The 23038-nt window shown below is 40.8% G+C and overlaps 2 protein-coding genes across 2 annotated transcripts in view; both read right to left on the reverse strand.

Moving 5' to 3' along the window:
- si:ch1073-13h15.3 (all-trans-retinol 13,14-reductase) overlaps positions 1–6206 on the reverse strand; it is a 42850-nt gene extending 36644 nt beyond the window's left edge. Inside the window, exons 1-2 of the mRNA XM_059638688.1 lie at positions 6036–6206; positions 1266–1448 (exon numbers count right to left, since the gene is read on the reverse strand). Of these exons, the coding sequence (XP_059494671.1) occupies positions 1266–1448; positions 6036–6192 (340 nt within the window). The 5' untranslated portion in view covers positions 6193–6206. The remainder of the gene's footprint in view (positions 1–1265; positions 1449–6035) is intronic.
- Positions 6207–18075: 11869 nt separating this feature from the next.
- LOC132206111 (galactoside alpha-(1,2)-fucosyltransferase 2-like) lies at positions 18076–18998 on the reverse strand. The gene has a single exon (XM_059638658.1). The coding sequence runs from the start codon at positions 18943–18945 to the stop codon at positions 18076–18078; it is 870 nt and encodes a 289-aa protein (XP_059494641.1). The 5' UTR covers positions 18946–18998.
- Positions 18999–23038: the final 4040 nt, after the last annotated feature.

A 23038-nucleotide genomic window follows, 5' to 3' on the forward strand; every position in this document is an offset into this window, starting at 1 on the left:
GCCATAGGAAAGATGTTGGTGGACTTGAAAGGGTGCAGAAAAGATTTACAAGGATGTTGCCAGGGTTGCAGGGTTTGATACTGAATAGGCTGGGGCTATTTTCTCTGGATCATCGGATGCGAAGGGTGACTTTATAGAGATTTATAAAACCACAGGGGGCATAGACAGCGTGAACAGCCAAAGTCTTTTCCCTGGGTTGGAGGGGGCCAAAACTAGATGGCATAGGTTTAAAGTGAGAGGGGAGAGACATAAAAGGGACCTGAGGGGGCAACATTTTTATGTGGAGGATGGTGAATATTCAGAACAAGCTGCGAGAGAAAGTGGTGGAGGTAGGTACATTTACTAATCTTAAAGGCATCTGGATGGGTATATGAATAGGAAGGGTTTAGAGGGATATGGATCAAACTATGGCAAATGGGACTAGATTAATTTAGGATGTCTGGTTGGCAAGGATGGGTTGGGCTAAAGAGTCTGTTTCCATGATATACATCTCTGTTTCTATGACTTTATTCAAGCTTCTCTGATTGTTCCAGCTCTTTTAAAAAAACACCCAAAGCCTCTCAAGCCATTTATTGGATTCAAATAGACAGATTGGTCTTAAAGTCTCTGTTCCAAAAACCATAACATTGTCACTCTATTCATCTGAACACTTTCCTGAACCACTTTCCTATTCCTTCAAAAAGAAATCTTCTCAAAGATGTTCTCAATGTTTTCTTTTTCTTCTACTTGTTACTCCTTGCCTGCTTCTTTCATTGTGAAGCTTTGTTGTATTATAACAATTTGTTCGAAGTCATTGTTCTTTCACACAATAGGAATAAGATTGATAATCAGATCAAGGAAGGTAACCAATTAGTTTTCTAAATGAAAGAACAGAGACTAATCTTGAAGTAAATGAAACAAGATTACAACAGACGGAGGTCAGGACGTAGAGCGCCTAAACTATTTTCAAAAGGAATTAACTAAGGATATTAATAGCTCATCTGTTTCCATTGTTGTAATAAAAAAAGATCATGAAGCTACTATAGATAGGAGGTCAGTTAAGTCATTTGGTTGCATGGCTGGGTTGTGCTGCAGTGTAACACCAACATCACTAGTTGAGGTCACTCTGAAGGTCCTGCCTTCTGAACCTTCACCTATGCCCGTAGCATGGTGACTCTCAGGTTAATCCACCACCTGTTTTCTCTCTCTGCAAGAGTAGCCTTCTGGGGCTGTGTGACTTTACCATAGAGGACTCTGAAAATACAAACATGTTTGAAATGTCTTACCAACATCAAACTCAAATCCCTTTTCACTGAAAGTATGACAGCAGCCTCCAGCCTGGTCATGTTGTTCCAACACTAGAACACGCTTGCCTGCTTTGGCCAGAACTGCAGCCACTGTCAGTCCACCAATCCCACTGCCAATTACAATGGCATCAAGGTGGTTGGGCACTTTGCCTGTGGAAAAACCTGAAAAGAGAGGCAAAGGTAATGCTGTAATACTGGTGACAATATACACGGTATGCACTTTAACATTGGAGTAAAGCAGCCCATTGCACATAATGTGCAGATCCTTCCTGGAGATTTCTAATGTCCAAAGTGTTGAAAGAATTCTTCCACATGCTGTGGAATAAACTGCTGTATCGAACTAAGACGCAGTTCAAAAACCAGGTTGGATGAATGTTGGATGTACTTAGCATGAACTCAGTTGTAGCCAGGAGATGTATGATTTTGAGTTGCTCAGTTGGACCCTAGCAAATTCTTTTTAAATTAAACACAAAGTAATTTGTAACATGATAGAATCTTGCTGATCTTTCAGCATCATATATCAACTTTACCTGCAGGAGATCTTCTCTCATTAGCAATTCAGCACACAGAATTTTCTTAATAATACCTAGAAGACCTTGAAAGTTTTGATATCTTTGCTAGCTAACAACAAATGTGTAAAGGTGGAGGTTTGTCCGACAGTTCATTCGATGACAATGTGATATCCAAAGTCCCCTCCGAGGGCTCAATTTTGAGTTCACTGAACTCCAGTTCTTTTGGATTGTAAATGTTTATTCACTTTTAAATCCTTCAGTTTTCAGACTTTTTTTCATGTGATGGGAAAATTGGTGGCATGGCCAGCATTTACTGCCGATTCCTAATGCCTTAGGGAAGGTGGTGGTGAGCTATCTTGTTGAACTGCTGAATCCAACTAATGCAGGTCGAGCCCCAGTGTTGGGCTTTTCAGTAGAAGCTTGAGATAACCAAATGTTATCTGAGCCATAACAGTGGGCAATCACTTTGCTGTGGGCCCAGAGTCACATATAGATTGGTCCAACAAAGAACAGGAAATTTCTGACGTGATTTATGCAAAAGAAACAAAAGGAGTTTTAAAGACAAACCAATAATTTCATGATGCTTTTCTTACTTGCTGTTGAGATGTAGGTGTTGTTGGTTCAGTATTTATTTCTCATTGCATAGAGGGCAGTTAAGAGTTGACCACAATTACCACAGCTCTGGAGTTACTTGCAGGCAAAATGAGGATGACAGATTTTCCTCACTAAAAATTATAAATAAATCAAATGGTATTTTACAGCCATCAACAGTGATTACATGGTCTCCATCAGACCAGCTTTTTAATTCCACAGCCAACATATTTTTCACCTACATATGATCCCCATTATCAGCTTTTCTTCTTTACTGGCTGACCATTACCCAGCCCCTTGTCTGCCTAACTGCCTTTCACTATCTCTGGGCTCCGACTCCATCTATCTGCTCACTCCTTCCCAACTTTACACACCACCCCACCTTCAGCAAATATACTAATCTCATCCTAGTTCTGAAGAAAGGTCACTGAACACAAATACTAACTCTGCCTTCTCTCCACAAATGCTGCCAGACCTGCTGAGTTTCTCCAGCAATTTCTGTTCTTACCACAGATTTTGAGCATCTGTAGTTCTTTGTGCCCAGGACATTAGACTGTGTCTCTGGAATACCAACACAATGACAGTACCACTATGCCATGCCTTTTTCAATACCAACATTATGAATTGGCCCTGGAGCAATACATTGAGCTGGCAGCTTTCCGCTCTCTTAATGGGACAATGTGGCTGGATCTTCATCAGTTTTATTGAAGTGGTTCAGTAAGGTGATTCACCACCAGTTTCTCCAGGGCAATTAGGGTTAGACATTAAATGCTGACTGTAATGGTCACATCTCATAAAAACAAAAGTCTAAAGCTGAAAGAGTTATAAAGAAAATCAACCTCTACATTGATAAATTGATTTGGAGTTAAAGCATTTGAACTCAAGACTGCAACATTGGTTCAGGACCGTAGACTTCTCATTCAGTAACAGTATACCCAGCTCCCATTCCAGTTAGTGTCAAGATTCAATTGGATGGGTACAGAATTCTTGAACTGAAGAACATGATGGAAAGCATTTCTCTCCCTCTTTCAACACAAACTGGAAATACATATCTCTAGACATGTGGCTATCCAGCAATAGGAAGCCTTCAGGAAAGAAAGAGAGAAAATTGGCCCATGCTTTCTTTTGTAAAGAAATAACTTCCTAATATTGTAAGAAGATTCTAAATGTAAGTCAGGCTAATCAATATTTAAAATAGACTGGAACAGGAAACATGATTTTAATGCATGATTTGTGATGATGGGTTTACTTATTTGACGTTACAGAGTGCAGAATATAATATTCACTGCAGGTCAAATTCCAAAATTTATTGATAAACATTAACCTTTGTCAGATTGTAAAACTGCAAAGTGGTATTAATTGTACTAACTGTAGGCAGGACACCTGTTGTCAGGGCTCTAGGTTGTACCTAGAATCTGTATCTAGGTTCTAGGGTGGCATGGTGGCTCAGTGGTTAACAGTACTGCCTCACAGCACCAGCGACCTGGGTTTGATTCCAACCTGATTTGACCGCCTGTGTGGAGTTTGCATGTTCTCCCACTATCTGCTTAGCCTTCCTCCAGGTGCTTTGGTTTATTCCTTGGTCTAAAGATGTGCAGATGACGTGTGTTGGCCATGCTAAAGATTGCCCCAGTGCTGCGCAGGTTGGGTGTGATAGCCATGGTTAACGTGGGGTTATGAATGGGATGATCTTTGGAGGTTTGATGTGAGCAAATGCCTTTTTCTGCAATATAAGGATTCCATGTTTTAACCTTCATCCAGTGCATAGTTACTGAGCAGTGTCATAGTAGATGCTGGGACTGCAGGGCCCCAAATAAAGATGTCTTCTCTACAGTTATGTTCAATGAAGCCTGATGCTGTTAACTCACAGGACTGTAGCTCTCAGATTGCGACACAACGGCAATGATGAGCGGGCCTACAGATCCAGAGTAAAAGCTTCAAGTGAAACACAGTGGCCAATAAACCATGACACCATCCCAGAGCTGGGGAAAGTACCCAAAGTGAAACTCAGCTGTGATAGAGCTTGTCTAGTCATAGACTTTGAGGGATACCTCGCCACTTAACTGCAGAATGGCAAAAACAACATTGAAGTTGAGGAAAGCACAGGAAAGGCTCAAGGCAGAATGCATTGTTCGCAACTGGTAGAAATCTGTCTGTTACAGGAAGAAAGGTATGACAGATATGAAAACGTTCACAGAGGTAAGGAAGAAATGAATTCTCAGAAAATATACCGATACCCAATGTGAGAAAGAACAGGATCCTTTTCAATCCACAAAAGAACTTCACAGTAGAAACCTGTCTGACTTGATTTTATAGAATTGTAACTGCAAAGAGACACCCAGTGGTAAAGCTGCAGCGGAAACCCAGAAGATTAAACACTGACCACAGCAGAGTATGGGAGTCTCTGCAAGATGGGAGATGCAAAGTCAGGATGTCACATTCTGTCTGAGGGTGTGACAAGTCCACAGTAAAACATCATTTCCTCTTGGTACAGACCCACAGAACCAATTTTAGCATACAGAGATTAAAAAAGGAGCTGTGAAATTAGCTGTGAGTTAGGTACTGCAGTGAACACAATAATCCCTTGGATGATGTACCATTGCCGAAGTCCTGAACCCGAAGGTCATCTGTTGGAGCTTATCAAGTAGAATAATTAGAATAAGATGCCGTGGCGTGCTACACTTTGCTGTAATGGAAAAGAGATTATGGAGATGTTGTACATAATTCCTGATCCCTTTTATTCTTCATTAAATGTAACTTTTTATCTAACTTTGGACATCCTTCAGTTAGTGGACAATGTAGACACGTCAGTCTTTCTATTGAGATCACACTCAATAGTTTTCAACCTGAAGTCCATCAATTTTCTCACTTCTTAGAATTGTCAATTCTGACCACTGCATCCACCGCCACCAAACCCCATCATGCACCCCATTATCCGTACCCCCACCCCCCTTGGCAGGTGGTGACGTTTGTAATTCAATTTTAAAATATCTTGAATTGAGAGTCTAATGATAATGACAAAACCATTGTCAATTGGCAGGACTAACCCATTGAGCCCTTTGGGGAAGGAAATTGCCTTCCTTCCCTGCTCTGGCCTACATGTGACTCCAGACCCACAGCAATGTGGTTGACCCTTAAGTGCCCTCTGGGCAATAAATGTTGTCCTGGCCAGTGACACTCATATTCCATGAATGAGTAAGGCCTGAGGCCTCAATCCCAACCCCAAAGACTGGACTTCCCTGTTTCAGAGGGGGTTAGATTCAGTTCTACAGTAAGTAATGAATGCAACAACTGAAGGGTAAAGACAGCTGAGACAGAAATGTATTGGCCACTTCTCACATTGTTGAGACCCATATTTGACATTACCGATTAAAACCAGTTGAGTTCTGATCATATTTGCTCGCGTGTTACAGCCAGCTTTATCTTACATATATTTATCAATCAAAGTTGTTAAAACTATTGAGGAACAATTCAACCAGCCAAATTGTTTTAAGCATCAATTATGTGATGTTTTTGAATGTTGAAATGTCATAGTTCAGCCACAATTGTGGCACAAACTTACTTTTGTTAAAGCTCTGTACTCTGTGTTATAAACTCGCATGTGCTTGAGCATATGGAAGATGAGAATCAAAGTTAAATGACATACCTTGCTTGAGGATTTTGTTCCTGGCACCTCTGTTCAGTACCAAATGTTGAGGAGGTTTTCTGACATCAGCAGCAAAAGGGTTTGCACTTGCACTGAGAAACAAATAGACTGAAATAACCAGAAGAAAAAGAAAGATGAGAAACAGAAAGAGCAACATACTGATGGAAACCATTATTGACAGCAGTGCAGCACGGAGTCAAAGTCAAACAAAAATCATGAGTAAGGGCCAGACAAAAGGAGATAAGGACAGAGAGTAAAAGCAGAGTCTCACGCACATTTTTTTTTTACAATCTGCAAATGAAAATTCTAAACAAAGAAATCTTCTTAGATCGTTTTAATGCCATTCCTTCTTTGCCAAAGGCTATAACATCTACACATGACTTGAAAACAACTGCCGTTTTTGGAGCAAATTATTTGCATTATTGTCAACAATTCAAATAAACCAGGACTCAAATGCTGTGACTTTTATTTTAGACAGGAGTTGTTGGTAATGATTCTGCTGCTATTCCACAGCCTTTATATTCATTTTTTGTTTCTTTACTGTCCCACAACTGTCATACAATCTCTCTTACCTTCAGTCTGAAGACCTTCCCGAATGTTCTTTTCTTGTTGTCCACTTTCAGTGCCTTTGTACTTGCTTAGATCTATCTTCAACTTTTCTTACTCCCAGTGAAAGGTCAATGACATTTACAACCCCACAGATCTTACCTAGTCTGCTGAGTGTTTCAGCATCTCCCACTTTAATGTCAATGACATATGTGACTCCAGTTCCGTAATCGTTGTAATGGAGTGTGATTTGATGGTCCTGCTGTTCATTGCATCTCCCTTCTGGAGTCCTTCAATAGCACTGGTGCTGGGGCTAACTGTGAAAAGCTGATCTGCAAAGACAACATTGAACTGCACTTTCCAGGTGGAGGATTCAGTTTTAATTTGTTTTGTATTGTCATTAAAGGGGTAGTAACAGTCTCAAACCGAGGCCAGGAATTAGTTTTACTGCCCTTTAACTTTGGCAGCCAAACCCATTGTGTGAAGAGCCTGCTGATGTGGCAGCTGTGATCTGTTGCTACAATATGATGCAATGTGTTATTCTTTAACTGGAAGTAATTGTTTTCATAAATGGTTTTCCTTATGAACATATCGCTTTAGCTCTTGCAATCTGTCGTCAGCACAGAGGTGGGCTTTTTATCCATTTACAGAGGGTATTTGTACCTAATAAAGTGATGTCTGTGTTAGGTCTCATGACATAGAGCCTAAGTCTTCTTCCCAGGATGAGGAGAGTTCCAAACCGAGAGGGCATGGGTTTAAGGTGAACGAGCAATGGTTTAAAAAGGACCTGAGGGCTATCTTTTTCATGCTGAGTGTGGAGTGTCGATGAAACAAGCTGCCAGAGGAAGTGTTGGAGGTGGGTACAATTGCAACATTTAAAAGGCATCTGGAAGTGTATATGAATTGTAAGGATTTAGAAGGATTATAGGCCAAATACTGCCAAATGGGATGAGGTGAGATTGGGATGTCTGGTTGATGCAGATGTCTTCGACTGAAGCATGTGGCTCCGTATCATTTGTCTCTATGACTCGAATGAAATAGCTTCAACCTAGGACTGAAGGATTCAGTGGATTTTTATTGCAAAACCTGGTATCTACTGCGTCCAGGGTCAAGTTGAGGAATCCAAATGTAAATTGTTGCACAGACCCCTCAGTGTGTCATGCTGCAAGAGCACTCAGTGAGACGGAGGCTGAGGCCTTCATACCATCAGGTAACATCTTGTGATATAGTGATGATATCATGACCATGTACGTTAAAGGTATTTTGCATACAAGTTGAGACAGAACACAATATTGCCTTTGGCTACCCGAAATTCCAACTTGTTTAAGGAAATTGGGTCTTTTAACGTGGAACTCATGCTCAACTATGTAAAGAGGGCTCTGATTGTGCTCCTTGGTGCTCGGGTGGCTCAGCCACACCCCCTCACACCCTGCTTCCTGTCACAATTCAATTCCATTCTGCCAGTTTCTCCAACTGCATCACTTCTGCTCTGATTATACCACATTCCACTGAGCAGCCCTTGACAATGTTTTTCCGCAATCAAGGATTTACTCCATTGTGATTGACAGGGCTTTCAGATGGATCTGACTTATCTCCCCCATTTCTGCCCCACATTCCTTCCTCTTCCTTTCAAACTGATACTAAATTTAATGCAGAGAAATATGAAGTGCTAGATTTTAGCTGGAGGAATGAGAAAAGGTGAAATACAGCACTGAAAACCAACAACAGCTCAGCTACGTCCCTGTCTGGGAAGGCTCGTTTCACCTCTTTTGGAACTCTCCACTATCCTAGATGTCAGTCTATGCCGGAGGCAATGAATGCTATAAAGGGCTGTGAGCTCCAGCATAATTGCTAAAATAAGGAAGACTTGTGCGCCAGTACTCCAGATGCACCCCTGGACAACATATTCCAATTCAGCTACAACACTGGCGTCTACCCAACATCATGGAGAATTGTCCAGATACTTCCTGTACAGAAAAAAAGTGAGACAAATACAACCTGATTAATTGCTGCCTCACACCCTTCTGGTCTTATGCATCATTAAAGTGGTGGAAGGGATCAACAAGAACTTTAAGGCAGCTCTTTCTTAGCAATGACCTGCTTCGTGACACTCCCTTTAGACTCTTTCACTCAGCTACGGACATTTTTTTTATAGAGTTGGTTCAAACATGAACAAAGGAGTTGAACAAAAACGAAGTTGATGGAAAAGCCCAGCAGGCCTGGCAGTATCAGCGAAGCAAGAAACAGAATTAACATTTCGGGTCCGACGACCCTTCCTCAGAAAGGAGTTGAACCTCCAGGGGTGATGTGGATGTGACTGCCCTTCACATCATGCCACTTTTAACCAAGTGTGGCAGGGACCTATCAAATTGACAATCAATAGGATTCAGAACTCTGCTGCCATGAAATTGTGAGAACTAAATCCCAACCAATGGTTCAGAGGTGCTGGGCTTCGTCGGGTGCACCGAGGGTCATGGTGTACGTGTGTGTATTTTTCGCTGATTTGTGGATGCGCAGCTCAAAGGTTATGCTGGTGTTCAGGACCCAATCCAGTCCACAGCATCTCGCCCCCATGCCAGCAAACTCACCACATGCTGAGCAGAAGATTTAGCTCTTGACTTTCTCAACAGAAGCATTAGGTATCCATTGGTCAGCTTCCTGAGCAGATGTGGGGATAACAACGTACGACTATCCCAGACCTGATAAGTGGAATGCTAGCCACCTGCCAACTGATACGACAGCTCATGTTGTGGTTCCATGGTCAGTATACTATGGGAGCATGCAGGAAAACAAGGGCACCGTAAGGTCGGCACCAAGTGAAAGCGCAACATTAAGTAATTTGTCTTTGCTTATACAATTGGATGTGTTCAATAATGAATTAAGTGCAATTTCTTGCAGGATTCACACCACGAGGAGTACATGACATAACTTTACAAATAAATAGGTAAGTGATGTATATTGGAGAAGTAATGTAAAAAGATGATGCTCAATAGAGCTCGAGTCTTCGCAAGCACTGACTCTCAATGTCTCTCTCTCCCCTCTTCTTTCTTTCCATGCAGGGCTCTCCTCATCACAGCCCCTGCTATACTTCCGAGTCTTACAGACCTCGATGCACGGCAACCGAAGGCCTGATACTTCCTGAGGCCTTTGTGCGCAGCAAGTGACCAAAACATCTGTCCTCACTCAAGATGTCGTAACAGTTACAGCTGAGACCAAAAATACTCCAAAATACACCAAAACCACTCCATACAAACTGGAGTAGAAGTTAGTCTATGATGACCTAGGAACATAGGAACATAAATAGGCCATTCAAACCGAAACTTACCTGTGTCTGGGGGCTAGTTAATGGAGTGAGGATAGAGTTCTGCCCTCTTGCAGCTGAAGCCATGTTCCGAAGCTGAACAATCGCTGAAAGTAGTGAAGGGACCTGTGTGTCCCCTGTTGGGACTACATGTCAAATTAACAGGCCAGATAGAACATAGGGCAGTACAGCACAGGAACAGGCCTTTCGGGCCATGACGTTGTGTTGAACATGATGCCAAATGAAACTAATCCCCTCTGCCTGTCCTTGGTCACTATCCCTCCGCTCATGTGCTCATACCGAAGTCTCTTAAATGCCCCTATTGTATCTGAAAGCCTACGGGAACTGGTTTTCCCCGGCAGTCTCCCATCCATGTAGTACCCAGGCCTGAGTCTGCTTCACCTCCCAGGTCAGATGAGATTGGACATTTTCGGACTAATTGGCATGGGCAGATGGCTTTTCTCCCCGAAATCATAGAATCTCTACAGTATGGAAGCTGGCCATTCAGCCCCTCTAATCCACACTGACCTTCTGAAGTCCGTCCTGCCCAGAACTAGCTACTCTACCTTCCTTCTACAATCCTGCATTTCCCCGTGGCCAATTCAGCTACTTTGCACATCTTTGGACTTTGGGAGCAAACTGGAGCATCTGGAGGAAACCCGCACAGACACAGTGAGAATGGATAAACTCCACAAAAACAGTTGTCCGAGGGTGGAATCAAACCGGTGTCCCTGGCATGGTGTTTGATATTATAACACCCATGAAGCATTCAACATGTTGCACTCAGCTTGGAATACAGCACAAGTGACACTGGGAAGTATGAGGTATGGAGGTCCATTGATTCCTGTAGTATTGGCTCCACTGGCAAAACTGAATAGAATCTCTAACCCAATGTGTTTCTCAGAAGCAAAAATTCTTAAATCACACTATAAATAAATTGAAAGAAATCAGCAGAATGTTATAAATCAATGCTGGAGAAATTATACATTTGAACAAAATGATTGGCATATTTAAATGATTTTTTTTAAACAAGCCATTTGCAGGAATGATTTCCACAGCAGTTGTTGCTGGTATTTCAAAAGCGCAATTAATAAGACAAAATACATGGAATTCAGAAGGTTTTTCTCCACACAGAGACTGGTAAGAGTGAAACTTGCACCACTGCTGGGAATGGCTGATCCAATACACATGTACTTAAGAGAAACAAAGATACGTATGTGAGTGAGATGGGAATAAAATGTTACACTGGTGAATTTAATGAGAAAATTCATTTGAATATACAGCACAGAAACTGGCCTATGGAACCCAATCTAATCTTCTCTTTCATTGTTAGATGATCCCTGAAATTTTGTTTGATCCTTCAAATAAATCAAATATCAACAACTGTGTTTCAGTATTGAGAAGTCCTGACAGACAGATTACTTCACATTTTATTACCTCAGTTCATGGTGTGATTTGTGCATTGACAACTCCCATGCATTCAACTCATTGTTAACTGTTACCTATTTGCCAGCCAGCAAAAGCCAAATAAACTTATATACTGTATATTTGCAAGAAATATCAATAATTGTCAGAAATAACTTCAAATCTTCATTGGCTTTTTAACACGCGCTTTTTCTGTACTTTTCTTATTTTGTAGAGATTTACAAAGTAAAAGACAAGTGAATCTTAATTTTCTATGCCAGATATCTGACTGGGTTCTTTAAATATCTATTGTCTTTGAATAATTTCACTGTCATTTCTTATTCCAAGTTATGACAGTTAGGTTTGATTCAGTTGGTAACGCATTTGTCTCTGAGTTGAAATCTCATGGCGTCAAATGTCAATCATCAGAGTTTTGAGCACACGATCAAGGCAAGATTCATGGATGGTGCACTGGTGGAACTGGAGGAGGTATAAATAAATCTTTATACCAAGGTACATACACTCCTCATGTGTAACATTATTGAAAGAACCTGAGCGCTCTCAGATTGCTAACTAACATTATTTTCTCAGGAAACATTGCTGGATTTATTGTTGGTTGAAGTCTATGCAATGCAAATTAGCTACTACGTTTAACTAAATAAATATAGAACATACTAAACTCAGTCTGCAGGCTTTGATGATAAAACATAACACTGAATTAAACTCTGGGCTCCTTTTCCATCATAACTGGATGGTGGGTGCTAATTGCAGGTTTTATTCTCCACTAGATATTAAATTATTTGCCCTAATTTGTATATGCATGGTCTAGAGTGAAGGTGCTCCAATATGAAATCACCAGGAAACATTCTAATCAGCGACTGGCTGTTTCAAAGGTCGCTGTAGCATTTTGCATTCACAGAAATTTGCATGAGTACATCGCGGGCTGGAATAAAGCTTATCAAGTGCTCCCAAGTTTGGTTGAAAGCCAGTGTTGTTTCTCCCAGCTCAACAGGCATGTGCCATTGTAGGCATCAGCATGAGGATTTGTGGAAGCGGAACGTTCAGCTTGGCCCTGATGTTGGATAATGCCTGAACTGAGAAGCAATCCTGATGCACCACCCACTACTGTTTGGTTCTCTTCTTGGCTGCCCCCCTGTTGTAGGTTGATGTCTACTCAGGGTTAAATGTTTCAGCCATGGCTCTTCATTCAACTGAACGTACTAATTTTTGACCTTCAGATCATTGCGTACTTGATGCATGATGTTCTTCCATCAACTTTGGCCGGAATGGGAATGGGGCTTGTTGATGGCGTGGGACAGGGAGGGGAATGGGACACATTGAGAAAAACAGCTTTCTCTATCATTGCCACTCAGCTGTTTGGGGGAATACAAGCAAATTGGTTCCTGCATTTCTCTGATTATGACAGCGACCAAATTTCAAAACTCCTTCTTTGGGTGTAAAGTGCTTTGAGATAGCTGAGCTTGGGAAATGAGCCATGTAAAAGCACGTCCTTCTTGAGTCTGAAAGTGACAAGGATCTTGCTGCTGTTAATGAGATTTATATCAGAGCATAAGAACCAAGAGCAGGAGTGGGCAACTCACACCCTCAAGCATACTCCTCCATTCAATATGATCAAGGCTGAATTCACCTCGGCCTCAACTCCACTTCCCTGCCTGGTCGCCAGATTTCTTCAAACTGGCGCTAATTAAATTTATCTATTTCCTCCTTTATATTTACTCAATGTCCTTGCAGCCACCATACTCTCTCGGGTACTGAATTCCATAGATTCACAAACCTTTGAGAGAAGCAATTCTTCCACATCTCTGTTTTAAATCTGCTACCCGTTATCCTAAAACAATGAACTATTTGTTGTCTATGAAAGGCCAAAAATATCATTTCTACTTAATAGTTAAACCCTAATATTTTGCCGTATTCTGGTATTTTTGATTGAAACAGGTCAGGTCTGTTGTTGCTTATGGTAACTGACAGAGTGTATTTGCACAGCGAACATCAGGTGCCGCTATGTTGCATCATCAGCTCAAAATGAGAGATTTCTTTCTAATTGGCATTTATCCACTAGACTGCTTGAAGATTTCCAAATCAACTTGTTCAAAAATACTAGTATATGCTCCTGAAGCAGGTGGGATTTGAACTCCTGGCCCAGAGGTAGGGACACTACCTGAATCCAGCTGCAATCAGAGACACTTTACAATTATTTTCTAACCTATCTATTCAGTGATGCTATTGCATCTGGAGATGATGTGACTTGAACCCTGGATTTCTCATCCAGAAAAGAAGGCGTGTCACTGAACTTGAAACGTGAACTCTGTTTTCTCTCCACAGGTGCCGCCAGACCTTCAGAGTTCCTGTTACTGAATTAATATTGCAAGTTGCTTTACAATCAATTGTCATGAATTTATAATTGATGTACTTACATGTAAAATACATTTGGCCTCTTATCGGAAACATCTTATTAAATTGGAGAGGTTTGAGAAAAAATTTACCAAGATCTTGTCAGCACTAGAGGTTTTGATTTCCAGAGAGGAACTGGATAAGTTGGGATGTTTTTCCCTGGAGAAAAGGATGTTGGTACTATATAAAGGTTTATAAAATCATGAAGGGCCTGGATATGATGAATAGCCAAGGACTTTTCCCTTTGGTGATGATGGGGGCGGGTGGGAGCTGAGGTAGGTTGGTGCTTCAAAATGAGAGGGCATATTCTTAACGTGTGAGGAGAAGGATTGCAAAGGGACATTGAGAGGTAGCTTCTTCAAACAGAAGGTGGTTCGTATGTGGAAAAGCAGAGGAAGTGGTCGATGCGGGGACAATTCCAACATTTAAAAGACATTTGAACAGGTACATGAACAGGGAAGGTTTAGAGGGACATGAAGCAAACTTGGGTAAGTGAGACTAGTTTAGTTTGGTCAGCGTGGATCAGTTGGACTGAAGGGTCTGTTTCTGTGCTGAATGACTCGGTGACTCTGTAACTCCATTTGATTTAGACCCTTTCCCATTTCCCTGGCTCTCCCTCAGCTTTGAGGCTTGCATTGCCCTTAACGGATTTTACCTGTAAATACATCAATTAGAAATGCAGGTGATTTTCTGAATGTGGTTAATAGATGAAAAAAAAATCTGTGGGAATTTGGTGAGGGGAACAAAAACATTCAGTTGTTTGTAAGAGCTCTTCTGGATAAAGAAAAAAGAAAACTAAAGTGCATGGGGGGGTGTTTGACACTTTTGTGGTAGTGTAGTGGCAGTGTCCCCAGTCTTTGAGCCATGAATGCCTCAGTTCAAATCCCACCCGATCTAGAGGCATATACTGAACAGGTTGAATAGGAAAATATGTAAAAATATGTTAGAAGCATATGACCATTAGAAATAAACACCATTTAACAGTACAAACTACTGTGACTCAATCTTACCAGAAGTTGATGAAGTGTCAGTTTTGTCAAGTTTCATAAGTTGGTATCTCACTGAGGAGGCTAGTGAATTTCACCAATGATTGTCCCAAACCTGCCTCAGTAGACAACTACCATGGCCCCTCACTAGCATAATTCTCCAACTTACTCCTACCAAAGGTACCCACAAGGTCTCTTCATACAGTCCAAGGAGAGAATTTTGGCCCTGGTAGGCATTGAGTCAGACCCCTTGTGAGAATACATAAACCTCCACATTCTTTTGCCAATCAAGCATTATTATGCTACCTTCCCATTTCCCCCACTGTGAATGTCCTCCCCTTGATTGGAACACTTTCTTTCTTTTGCCTTCTGTGGGTACAAGCTACAAGTTGACAGCCTCTGTTCTCAACAGGGCAGCTGCTCAAGACATTCTGCCTTCCTCCTCGAATAAAGAGAGCACAGATGCCTCAGAAGAACAGCTGGCTGGGCTTGCTCTTCATTCACCCACCAGCACTGTTAAGAACATTTGAGAAATGTGGATATTCTGACAAGAGGAGGTTGTTATGTTGATACCTAGGTCTCTATTTTTGGCAAAACTACTCTGCAGTACTTCTGTTTAACTCCAGCCTGTCTCTCTCCTCATTTGCTGTGCAAATACTTTCGTGATCGGTAATTCTTCTCAAGTCAATCCATGTCAATGACACCATCATATGTACAGGACTGGTTGTACACGTGAGTAAAATTATTAGCCTTCCATTAACATACTTTCAGAAATGTATTTATTTTTAGGAAACTATTTCCACTCAGCATGTGTGATTGGAAAGGATTATCGGTACTTTATGAGTTTGATTACAAATAAGTCAGAATTTTCTATTCCAGCTTGGACCATTGGGCCATTCCATCTTAGATCATCTCATGCAGCATTATTCATTTACAAAAGCAAGAAATAAACATTATTAGCAATTACCAATGTGACAAAGATTATATGTTTGAACATAGGGCTTGCAGATTGACAAAGTAAACATGACCAATTTCTGCTAGCACTAATTATGATAAAAATGTTACCATAAACCACAGGATTTACAGATCAATATCTTAAAATTTTCTTGTTTACTTGAAATGTCAGCATTATTTGTCAACAAACTGTCATGCTTGTCCAATCAGGCTTGAACTTTCTAAACATGTTAAAAAAGACTGTACAAATGATCAATTTTAATGTGACACATTAGAACAAATTGACAAAACAATTAAAGGCTATATATCTTCAAAGTGTTTCATCTGTGTTGCATATTGCTTGTAACATCAAATCACAGAATCATCTCAGTTTCTCTACACAATGATATACAATTATATCGGTAATGTTCCCAACATTGTCAAAGTAGAGCAATATTCTTGATCAGCATTTCCTTTTGAAAATATTCATGATATTCATTGCAGCAGTTTCTCAGTTATTGGGAGAGAGGAATATCCTCTGCTCATGGAAACAGACCAAACTTCATATTCCTTTTGAATCATATTAGACCATAAAAATCGGAATCAGTAATTTAGCCTCTCAAGTCTGCTCCACCATTCAATGAGATCAGAATTGCCATTTGAAAAAGACACTTCCAAACCTCTATCACCCTTTCACATAGACGTTTTTCCTTACCTCTCTCCTGAAAGGACCTGCTTTGAATATTTAGGCTCAATGCCCCAGTTCTGGATTCCCAAACCAGGAGAAATCATTTTCTTTGCTAATCGGTTCCCCATAATATCTCCAATGAAATCTCCTTTGAAACTTCTAATTTCCAAATTCAAGACTTATGACCCTAACTTGTTTAGTCCTGCCGTTTAATACAACCCTTGTGTGTCCAGATGGAGTTCTAGTAAATCTACTTTGCACTCCCTCAAAAGCTAACATACTGTGCATAAAGTTGGTGCCACCCTGTCTCAGAAACACAGTGTCCAACTGAGGCTTTGCATAGCTGCAGCACAAAGAAAAACCTCTTGTGTTCTAGCTTTGAGTTATTAAGGCTAGTGCTATTCTGAGACCATCATTCAATGGGCATATCAGTTTATGATTAGATGCTTTGCTGTACAGGGCATGGTATTCCTGCCTTGAAGTCAGAAGCTCTGGGTTAAAATTCAATCTGAAGACTTGAAGGCCAATGATGGTGTATTCACAATGTGGCCGGAAAAGTTGAAGATGACCCTGTAACGTCTTTCAATACTTCAAAAAGAAAGTTAACAAAATTGGGAGTGAATTCTCTTCAGCATTTGCTCAGGCCAAGTCTCACACAGGGACTTAATGACCAAAAGGAAGTTGGATTGTAATGGAGCATGAAAGATTTTGTACCAATCTGCAAGACGTTCCAGTGGCAGGCAATAAAAGCAGGCAAGATTCCTGTTCCGCCATATTATGGAAGGAAAATTACCATCTCCATGTCATGATACTTGACTCTGGGCTACAGTATATCTTGAAAAGTGTGTTCCCATAACAATACTCACTCTTGGATAATGTTATTTTTTCGGGGTGGAGAGAGAGAACGGATTATCTCAGTTGGTGAGGATCAAAGCAGTCCCAATACCACAATGCTTGATCCCAATCCTGCTTGGGGTGGAGTCAGGTCATGAGCTTACTCCTACTGAGTGTTGGAGATTGTCGCAACATGAGACAGACATATCTTCAGTCAAAAAAATTGAAAAAGAGCAGGCAAACAATCTGCTGTGCCAGTTTTCCATTGAATTGATGAAGGTGAGATAAATTTTTGAAGGAGTAATTTGTGTGAGGCTGTAGGGTTTGGATAATGAAGAAAGTATATTCTCCAACATTATCTCTCTTTATTTCAGATTAGCAGCACCTGCAGTCTTTTGCCTTGATATTGATAAATGCCAAGATCTGAAATATTGTTTCTATCTTAAAAGATGGAGGTTCCTAGACTGTTACTCTGGATGTATTTTCTTCTTGTTAGTGACAGTGAGATAATGGTAGCCTTGTAGAAAATAATAAAGGAAACCGCAGAATCAAATTTACAGAGTGTTCCTTGAAGAGACAATCCTATACAGATGTTTTCGATTGTTAATTCCACTGCTGTACTGTCTAGCCAGATACGACCTGTATATTATGAACTGCTTCAGTCCTACCCATTAACCAACTCCAGCAACATAACTGTTACTAACTGAATTATATTATGCAGCGGCTTTGACAAAACAAAGACAAGAATATTTTCAATAAATTTCAAAGTATATTTTTGGACACGTTGATTTCTGAACTTAACTCCACTTATTCTCCACGATCTCAATTTGCTTGGGCTGTTTAGTTAATTTCCTTTCCATATCAAGTTGAATTAAACTCAAGAGACATCAAATGAACAAGCTTTCAAGAATAGAGGATATGTAGCTAATGGACCAATTATGAATCATTTTTGTGCAGAAGAGGTGAGAGATCCGCAGGAATTCCAATCCATTGAGGTAAGAAAGCAGCCTCATATTTAAACACTTTTAGAAAAGGAGACTCAGGTAAAGTAAAGTTTGTGAGATAAATTGTCTCCCCACCTGCCAAGTAGCCAGCCCAGAAACCAAACGTTCCAATTGTCATTATTGTGTGGTTACAATGTGCAAGAATAGAAAAGTCAAAAGCCACAGTGGCCTGCTTTGGATCATCTGAAAAGTAAACATCTCCTTTGGAGTTATTAATGTTTTGCTTACACCAGTCCATTCCATTGCTTGTCACTGCAAAAACCACATTTTTGTATTTATTTCTGAAGTAGGCCATTGCTGTGTCTAAATATTTCTTATCAGCTATAACTCCTTTCCAAACATTTGGCATGACATGGACATAATCTCCCCTTCGAACATGAACACCAACATAAGTCACATTCTTTCGCTCACCTCTAATGCGTCTGAGGAATATATCAGTCTGTTCTACGATAAAATCATGCAAAGTAAACTCACGAAGAATTTCTGACCGGATGTGATGGTAGAAAGTCCAGGAACATGGGTATCCTGAGAGCCGGACATAATCTCCTTCTATACTACGGTACGTATCCTCCATCCAGTCATGGAGTGGATAATTCTTCCATTTTATTGCCTTTATCACACTGTCATGGAGGGTTGGAAGAGTAATTTTGAAGATAGGGGCCAGGTAATTGGCCATGGAAGGTAAAATATATGCCTGATGGCCATTCAATTTTGCCAATGCATATAGTGTTGCATACTCCCCCATCTGGTTGCCAAGTCGTCCAATGGAGTTAATTGTCCAAAATCCCTTTGAAGAAATCATCGCCTGTGCAGAGCCATTTTCTGTTCCAAATTCCAATGAAGTGGTTGCATTTTTAAAAGGTTGGAAATAATTGGAAATTAGGCCATATTTTAACTGATATTTATATATGACAGAAACTGTCATTATGAAAAGAAACAAAGATGTAAAGGCCAGCACTTTCACGACTGGACAAGCACAAGCTTTCATCAAATGAACCATATCCAGAGTCTCTTCACCTTATGATTAGAAGTTCACGATTTCCTGAAGTGGAGTTTCTGAAAATCCAGAAATTGCTTGTTAATATTACAACAATGATGAAGGATAAGTTTCGAAATATTGCTGTAGGATTATTTATTTTGCAAAGGCCCTCTTGAGAAATGAGTATGATGCATTTTTGATAAAACAGAGGGCATAACAACTTAGTGCAAATGGATATAAAGTAACAAGATAGATATGGGACAAAAATGTAGCTTCACAGTTGGCATGTGGAGACTTGGGGAGAACCATTTAATTGTTAGATGTTACAGGCCTTACACTGTTTCAGGTTTGATTAATTTGATAACAGAGACTTTCTATTGAACGGAATCAGTTTTCTCCTCTATTTGCTGAAAGGTGAAGAGCAAGAAGTAAGCAAATGTACCATCCAGTGGAGGGTTTTCCAATGGAGAACATGGCTTTGTGCCTTTAATGGTCCCTCTACAGGTGTAGAGTAATGAACAGAAGTGATAGTGTCATGGCAAGAGCTCCCACTTTGTTGATGCCTCACTCGACCAAGAAATTAGTTACAGCGAATGCTTTCTATCTTGACAGCACCCATGAAGCTTATACCTTTGCACCAGCTTTTCTTACAAGCAACCTTCAGGCCTCCTTTTTATATACTCATAGAAGCTTTTAGTGTGGGATTTTGTATTTCTTGATCAGTTCATCTCATTTTCCAAATTCTCCTTTTTTTAAATTTACCCATTGCTGATTTTTAACATGTTTCTGATGTCCTGACTATGTATGAAACTTTGCGGTGTTATTCATCTTCTCTTTCAATTTAATACCATCCTCAATTACTTTCTTTACCCCCAAATGGTGTAACCATTTTGTTGAATGCAAGTTTCTCAAAGGAATTGACAGTTTTGAAATAGCTTCTGAAATGTCTACCATCACTTCTCTGTCTTGGTTTCTATTTTGCCTGTCAACTGGTAAACCAAATTCCAAGGGGATGATCGAACATCCATGTTCAGCTAAAGCAGTCAGGAAAGCATCAGCTTTAAAGAAAAAAATACCATATGTTTTGTGCAACGATGACTGGAAGGGCAAGTGACTTGTCAGAATATAAAGGACAGCAGAGAATGGCTGAAAGGTTACTGTGGACTAATAAATTCGAGCATGAGGGAAAGCTCGCTGAAACCAGATAGCAGGAGTTTCCATGGATAGCAGAAAGCAAAAGTACAAGCAAAGTGAGTTTTGGTCATTTTGAGGGTGAGATTCGTGAGTTGGTAATTGAGTTTAAAGAAGTAGCAGATTGACTGAATAAATATTTTTGCTTTTTTTTTATTCTAGATAGTGCAAGAAAAAAGTCCAGGAAGAACTGCAAAACAGGAGCTGGAAGAAAGAAAACTACATGGTAAAACTGAGAATAGACCCCTTTAAAATCAACAAGGTTATGTGTGTGTGGAAACACCATAGATGGGAGAGATACTAAGGGGATATTTCATGTGAGCATTTACCGTGAAGAAAGAAATGAAGGCTAGTGAGCTTGAGGAAATACGCATTGATCTTTCAAAAATAGTCCACATGAAGAACAGGAGGTGCCTCAGGTCTTAAAATCTATAACGGTGGATAAATCTTTGGCACCTGATCAAATGTATCCCAAGGTGCTGTGGGAAGCTAGAGAAAAAATTTCAAGGCCCCAAACGGAGATATTATATTATCTACAGCCATGGTTGAGACACCAGAAGACTGGAAGGTGGCTAATGTTGTGCCTTTGTTTTAGAAAAGCTGCAAGGTGAAATCTGGGAACAATAGGCTGGTGAATCTGATCTCAGTGGTGGCTAAGTTGTTAGACAGGATTCTGAGAGATAAGTTGTACGTTGCATTTGAAGAGGCAAGGACTGATGAGGCATAGTCAGCATGGCCTTATGCCTGGGAGATGGCATCTCATGAACTTTATTGAATTTCTTGAAGATATGTCCAAAAATAAAGATGAGGGCATAGGAGTAGACGTTGTCTACATTGACCTTAATAAAGCCTTTGACATGGTTCCACATGATGGTCTGGTCAGTAAAGAGATAATAGGAACGGCAGTTGCTGGAGAATCTGAGACAACAAAGTGTAGAAGAAGTTACCCTCTGCCCTCCAGACAAACCTCAGGGGATCTCTCGCCCACTGCAACTCTCTTGTAATGTCTTCGGCCTTGAAACTGCTCGACCATGTCCTGGAGCAAACCAGGTACTACAGCCACATCACGTTTCTTCGTACCTGCCTATGGAACCAGATCATTCCCAATGGACTACAGTCCACATTCAAGCCTTCCCAATTTATCCCCAACAGTGGTTTACCATCCCCCCCAGACCTCCCCCTGACTGAGGATGAATGGTCAGTCCTCAGTAAGGGGCTCACCTTGGTCCTGCTCCACCCACACATCAACGAATACCGGTCAGGTTTGTTCATTGAGCAGTTTTTCTGCCGCATCCACCTACATATCTTCTCCTCTATCCATCTTCGATCTGCCTCCCCCTCTCTCCCTATTTATTTCAGAATCCTCTCCCCCTCTCCCATTTCTGAAGAAGGGTCTAGGCCTGAAACGTCAGCTCTTCTGCTCCTAAGATGCTGCTTGGCCTGCTGTGTTCATCCAGCTCGACACTTTGTGGTCTGGTCAGTGAAGTTAGGTCACATGGGATTCAGGGAAAGCTTTCTCATTGGACACCAAGTTGGCTTGATGGTAGGAGACAGAGTGCAATGGTGGAGCATTGCCTTTTGGGACTTGAGAGCTGTGACCAGCGGTGTTCCACAGGGTCTGGTGCTGCACCCAATGTTGTTTGTCATTTATATAAGTGGAAGAGAATTTTGGAGGCATGTTTCATAGTACCTGAATGATTAAGTAATGGGTGGTAAAGTGGACAGTGAAGAAGGTTATCTAATATTGCAAAGAGATCTTGATCCTTTGAGCCAATAGTCTGAGGAGCAGCAGATGGAGTTAAATTCAGATAAATGTGAGGTATTGCATTTTGGTCAGCAAAAAAGAACAAGATTTGTACATTTAATGACGTAGCCTTGTGTAGTTTTGTCAAACAGAGAGATCTAGGTGTTCAGGTACATAGTTCTTTGAAAGTTGCATCACAGGTAGACAGGGTGGTGAAGTAGCCAATGAGCACGCTTGCCTTCATTGTTCAGATCATTGAGTATAGGAGTCGGGACGTCATGTTGATGTTGTACAGAGCGTCGATGGGGCCACTTCTGGAATACTGTGTACAGTTCTCATCACCCTGCTAGAGGAAGGGTTTTCTTAAACTGGAGAGGTTTCAGACAGATTTGTTGGGATATGTGCCAAGAATGGAGGTTTTTAGTTATAAGGAGAGGCGAAATAGACTGGAACTTTTTCCACAGGGGCTTTAGGCATTGATGTGTGATCTTATAAAAGTTTATAAATCATGAGGGCTATAGATAACATGATTAGTCAAGGCCAGTAACTCAGTGTGGTGAGTTCAATACGAGAGGGCGTATTTTTAAGGTGAGAGGAGGAAATATAAAGGGGACATTAGGGGAAACTTTTGCACACAGAGGGTTGTTTATGTGTGGAATGACTGCCAGAGATAATGGTAGATGTGGGTAAAATTACAACATTTCAAAGACATTTGGGCAGGTACATGAATGGGAAAGGTTTAGAGGGATAAGGGCTAAATGCAGGAAAGTGGGACGAGTTTAGTTTAGGAAACTTGGTCGGTGTGGATGAGTTGGATCAAACAGTCTGTTCCTCTGCTCTATGACTCTGTGACTCTGCATCTATAAATTAATGGAGTTGCGGGTTGATAATTCACCAGGTCCAGATTGACTTCATCCAGTGTCTTAAAAGCAATGGTTAATGAGGTCATACATGCTTTTGGGTTGATTTTATTAAATTCTT

The sequence above is a fragment of the Stegostoma tigrinum genome, chromosome 31 (genome assembly GCF_030684315.1).
Source record: "Stegostoma tigrinum isolate sSteTig4 chromosome 31, sSteTig4.hap1, whole genome shotgun sequence".
NCBI lineage: Eukaryota > Metazoa > Chordata > Chondrichthyes > Orectolobiformes > Stegostomatidae > Stegostoma > Stegostoma tigrinum.

Excerpts from the sequence above, each read along its gene's own strand:
- LOC132206111 (XM_059638658.1), bottom strand. The coding sequence starts at position 18,945 with ATGATTTCTTCAAAGGGATTTTGGACAATTAACTCCATTGGACGACTT.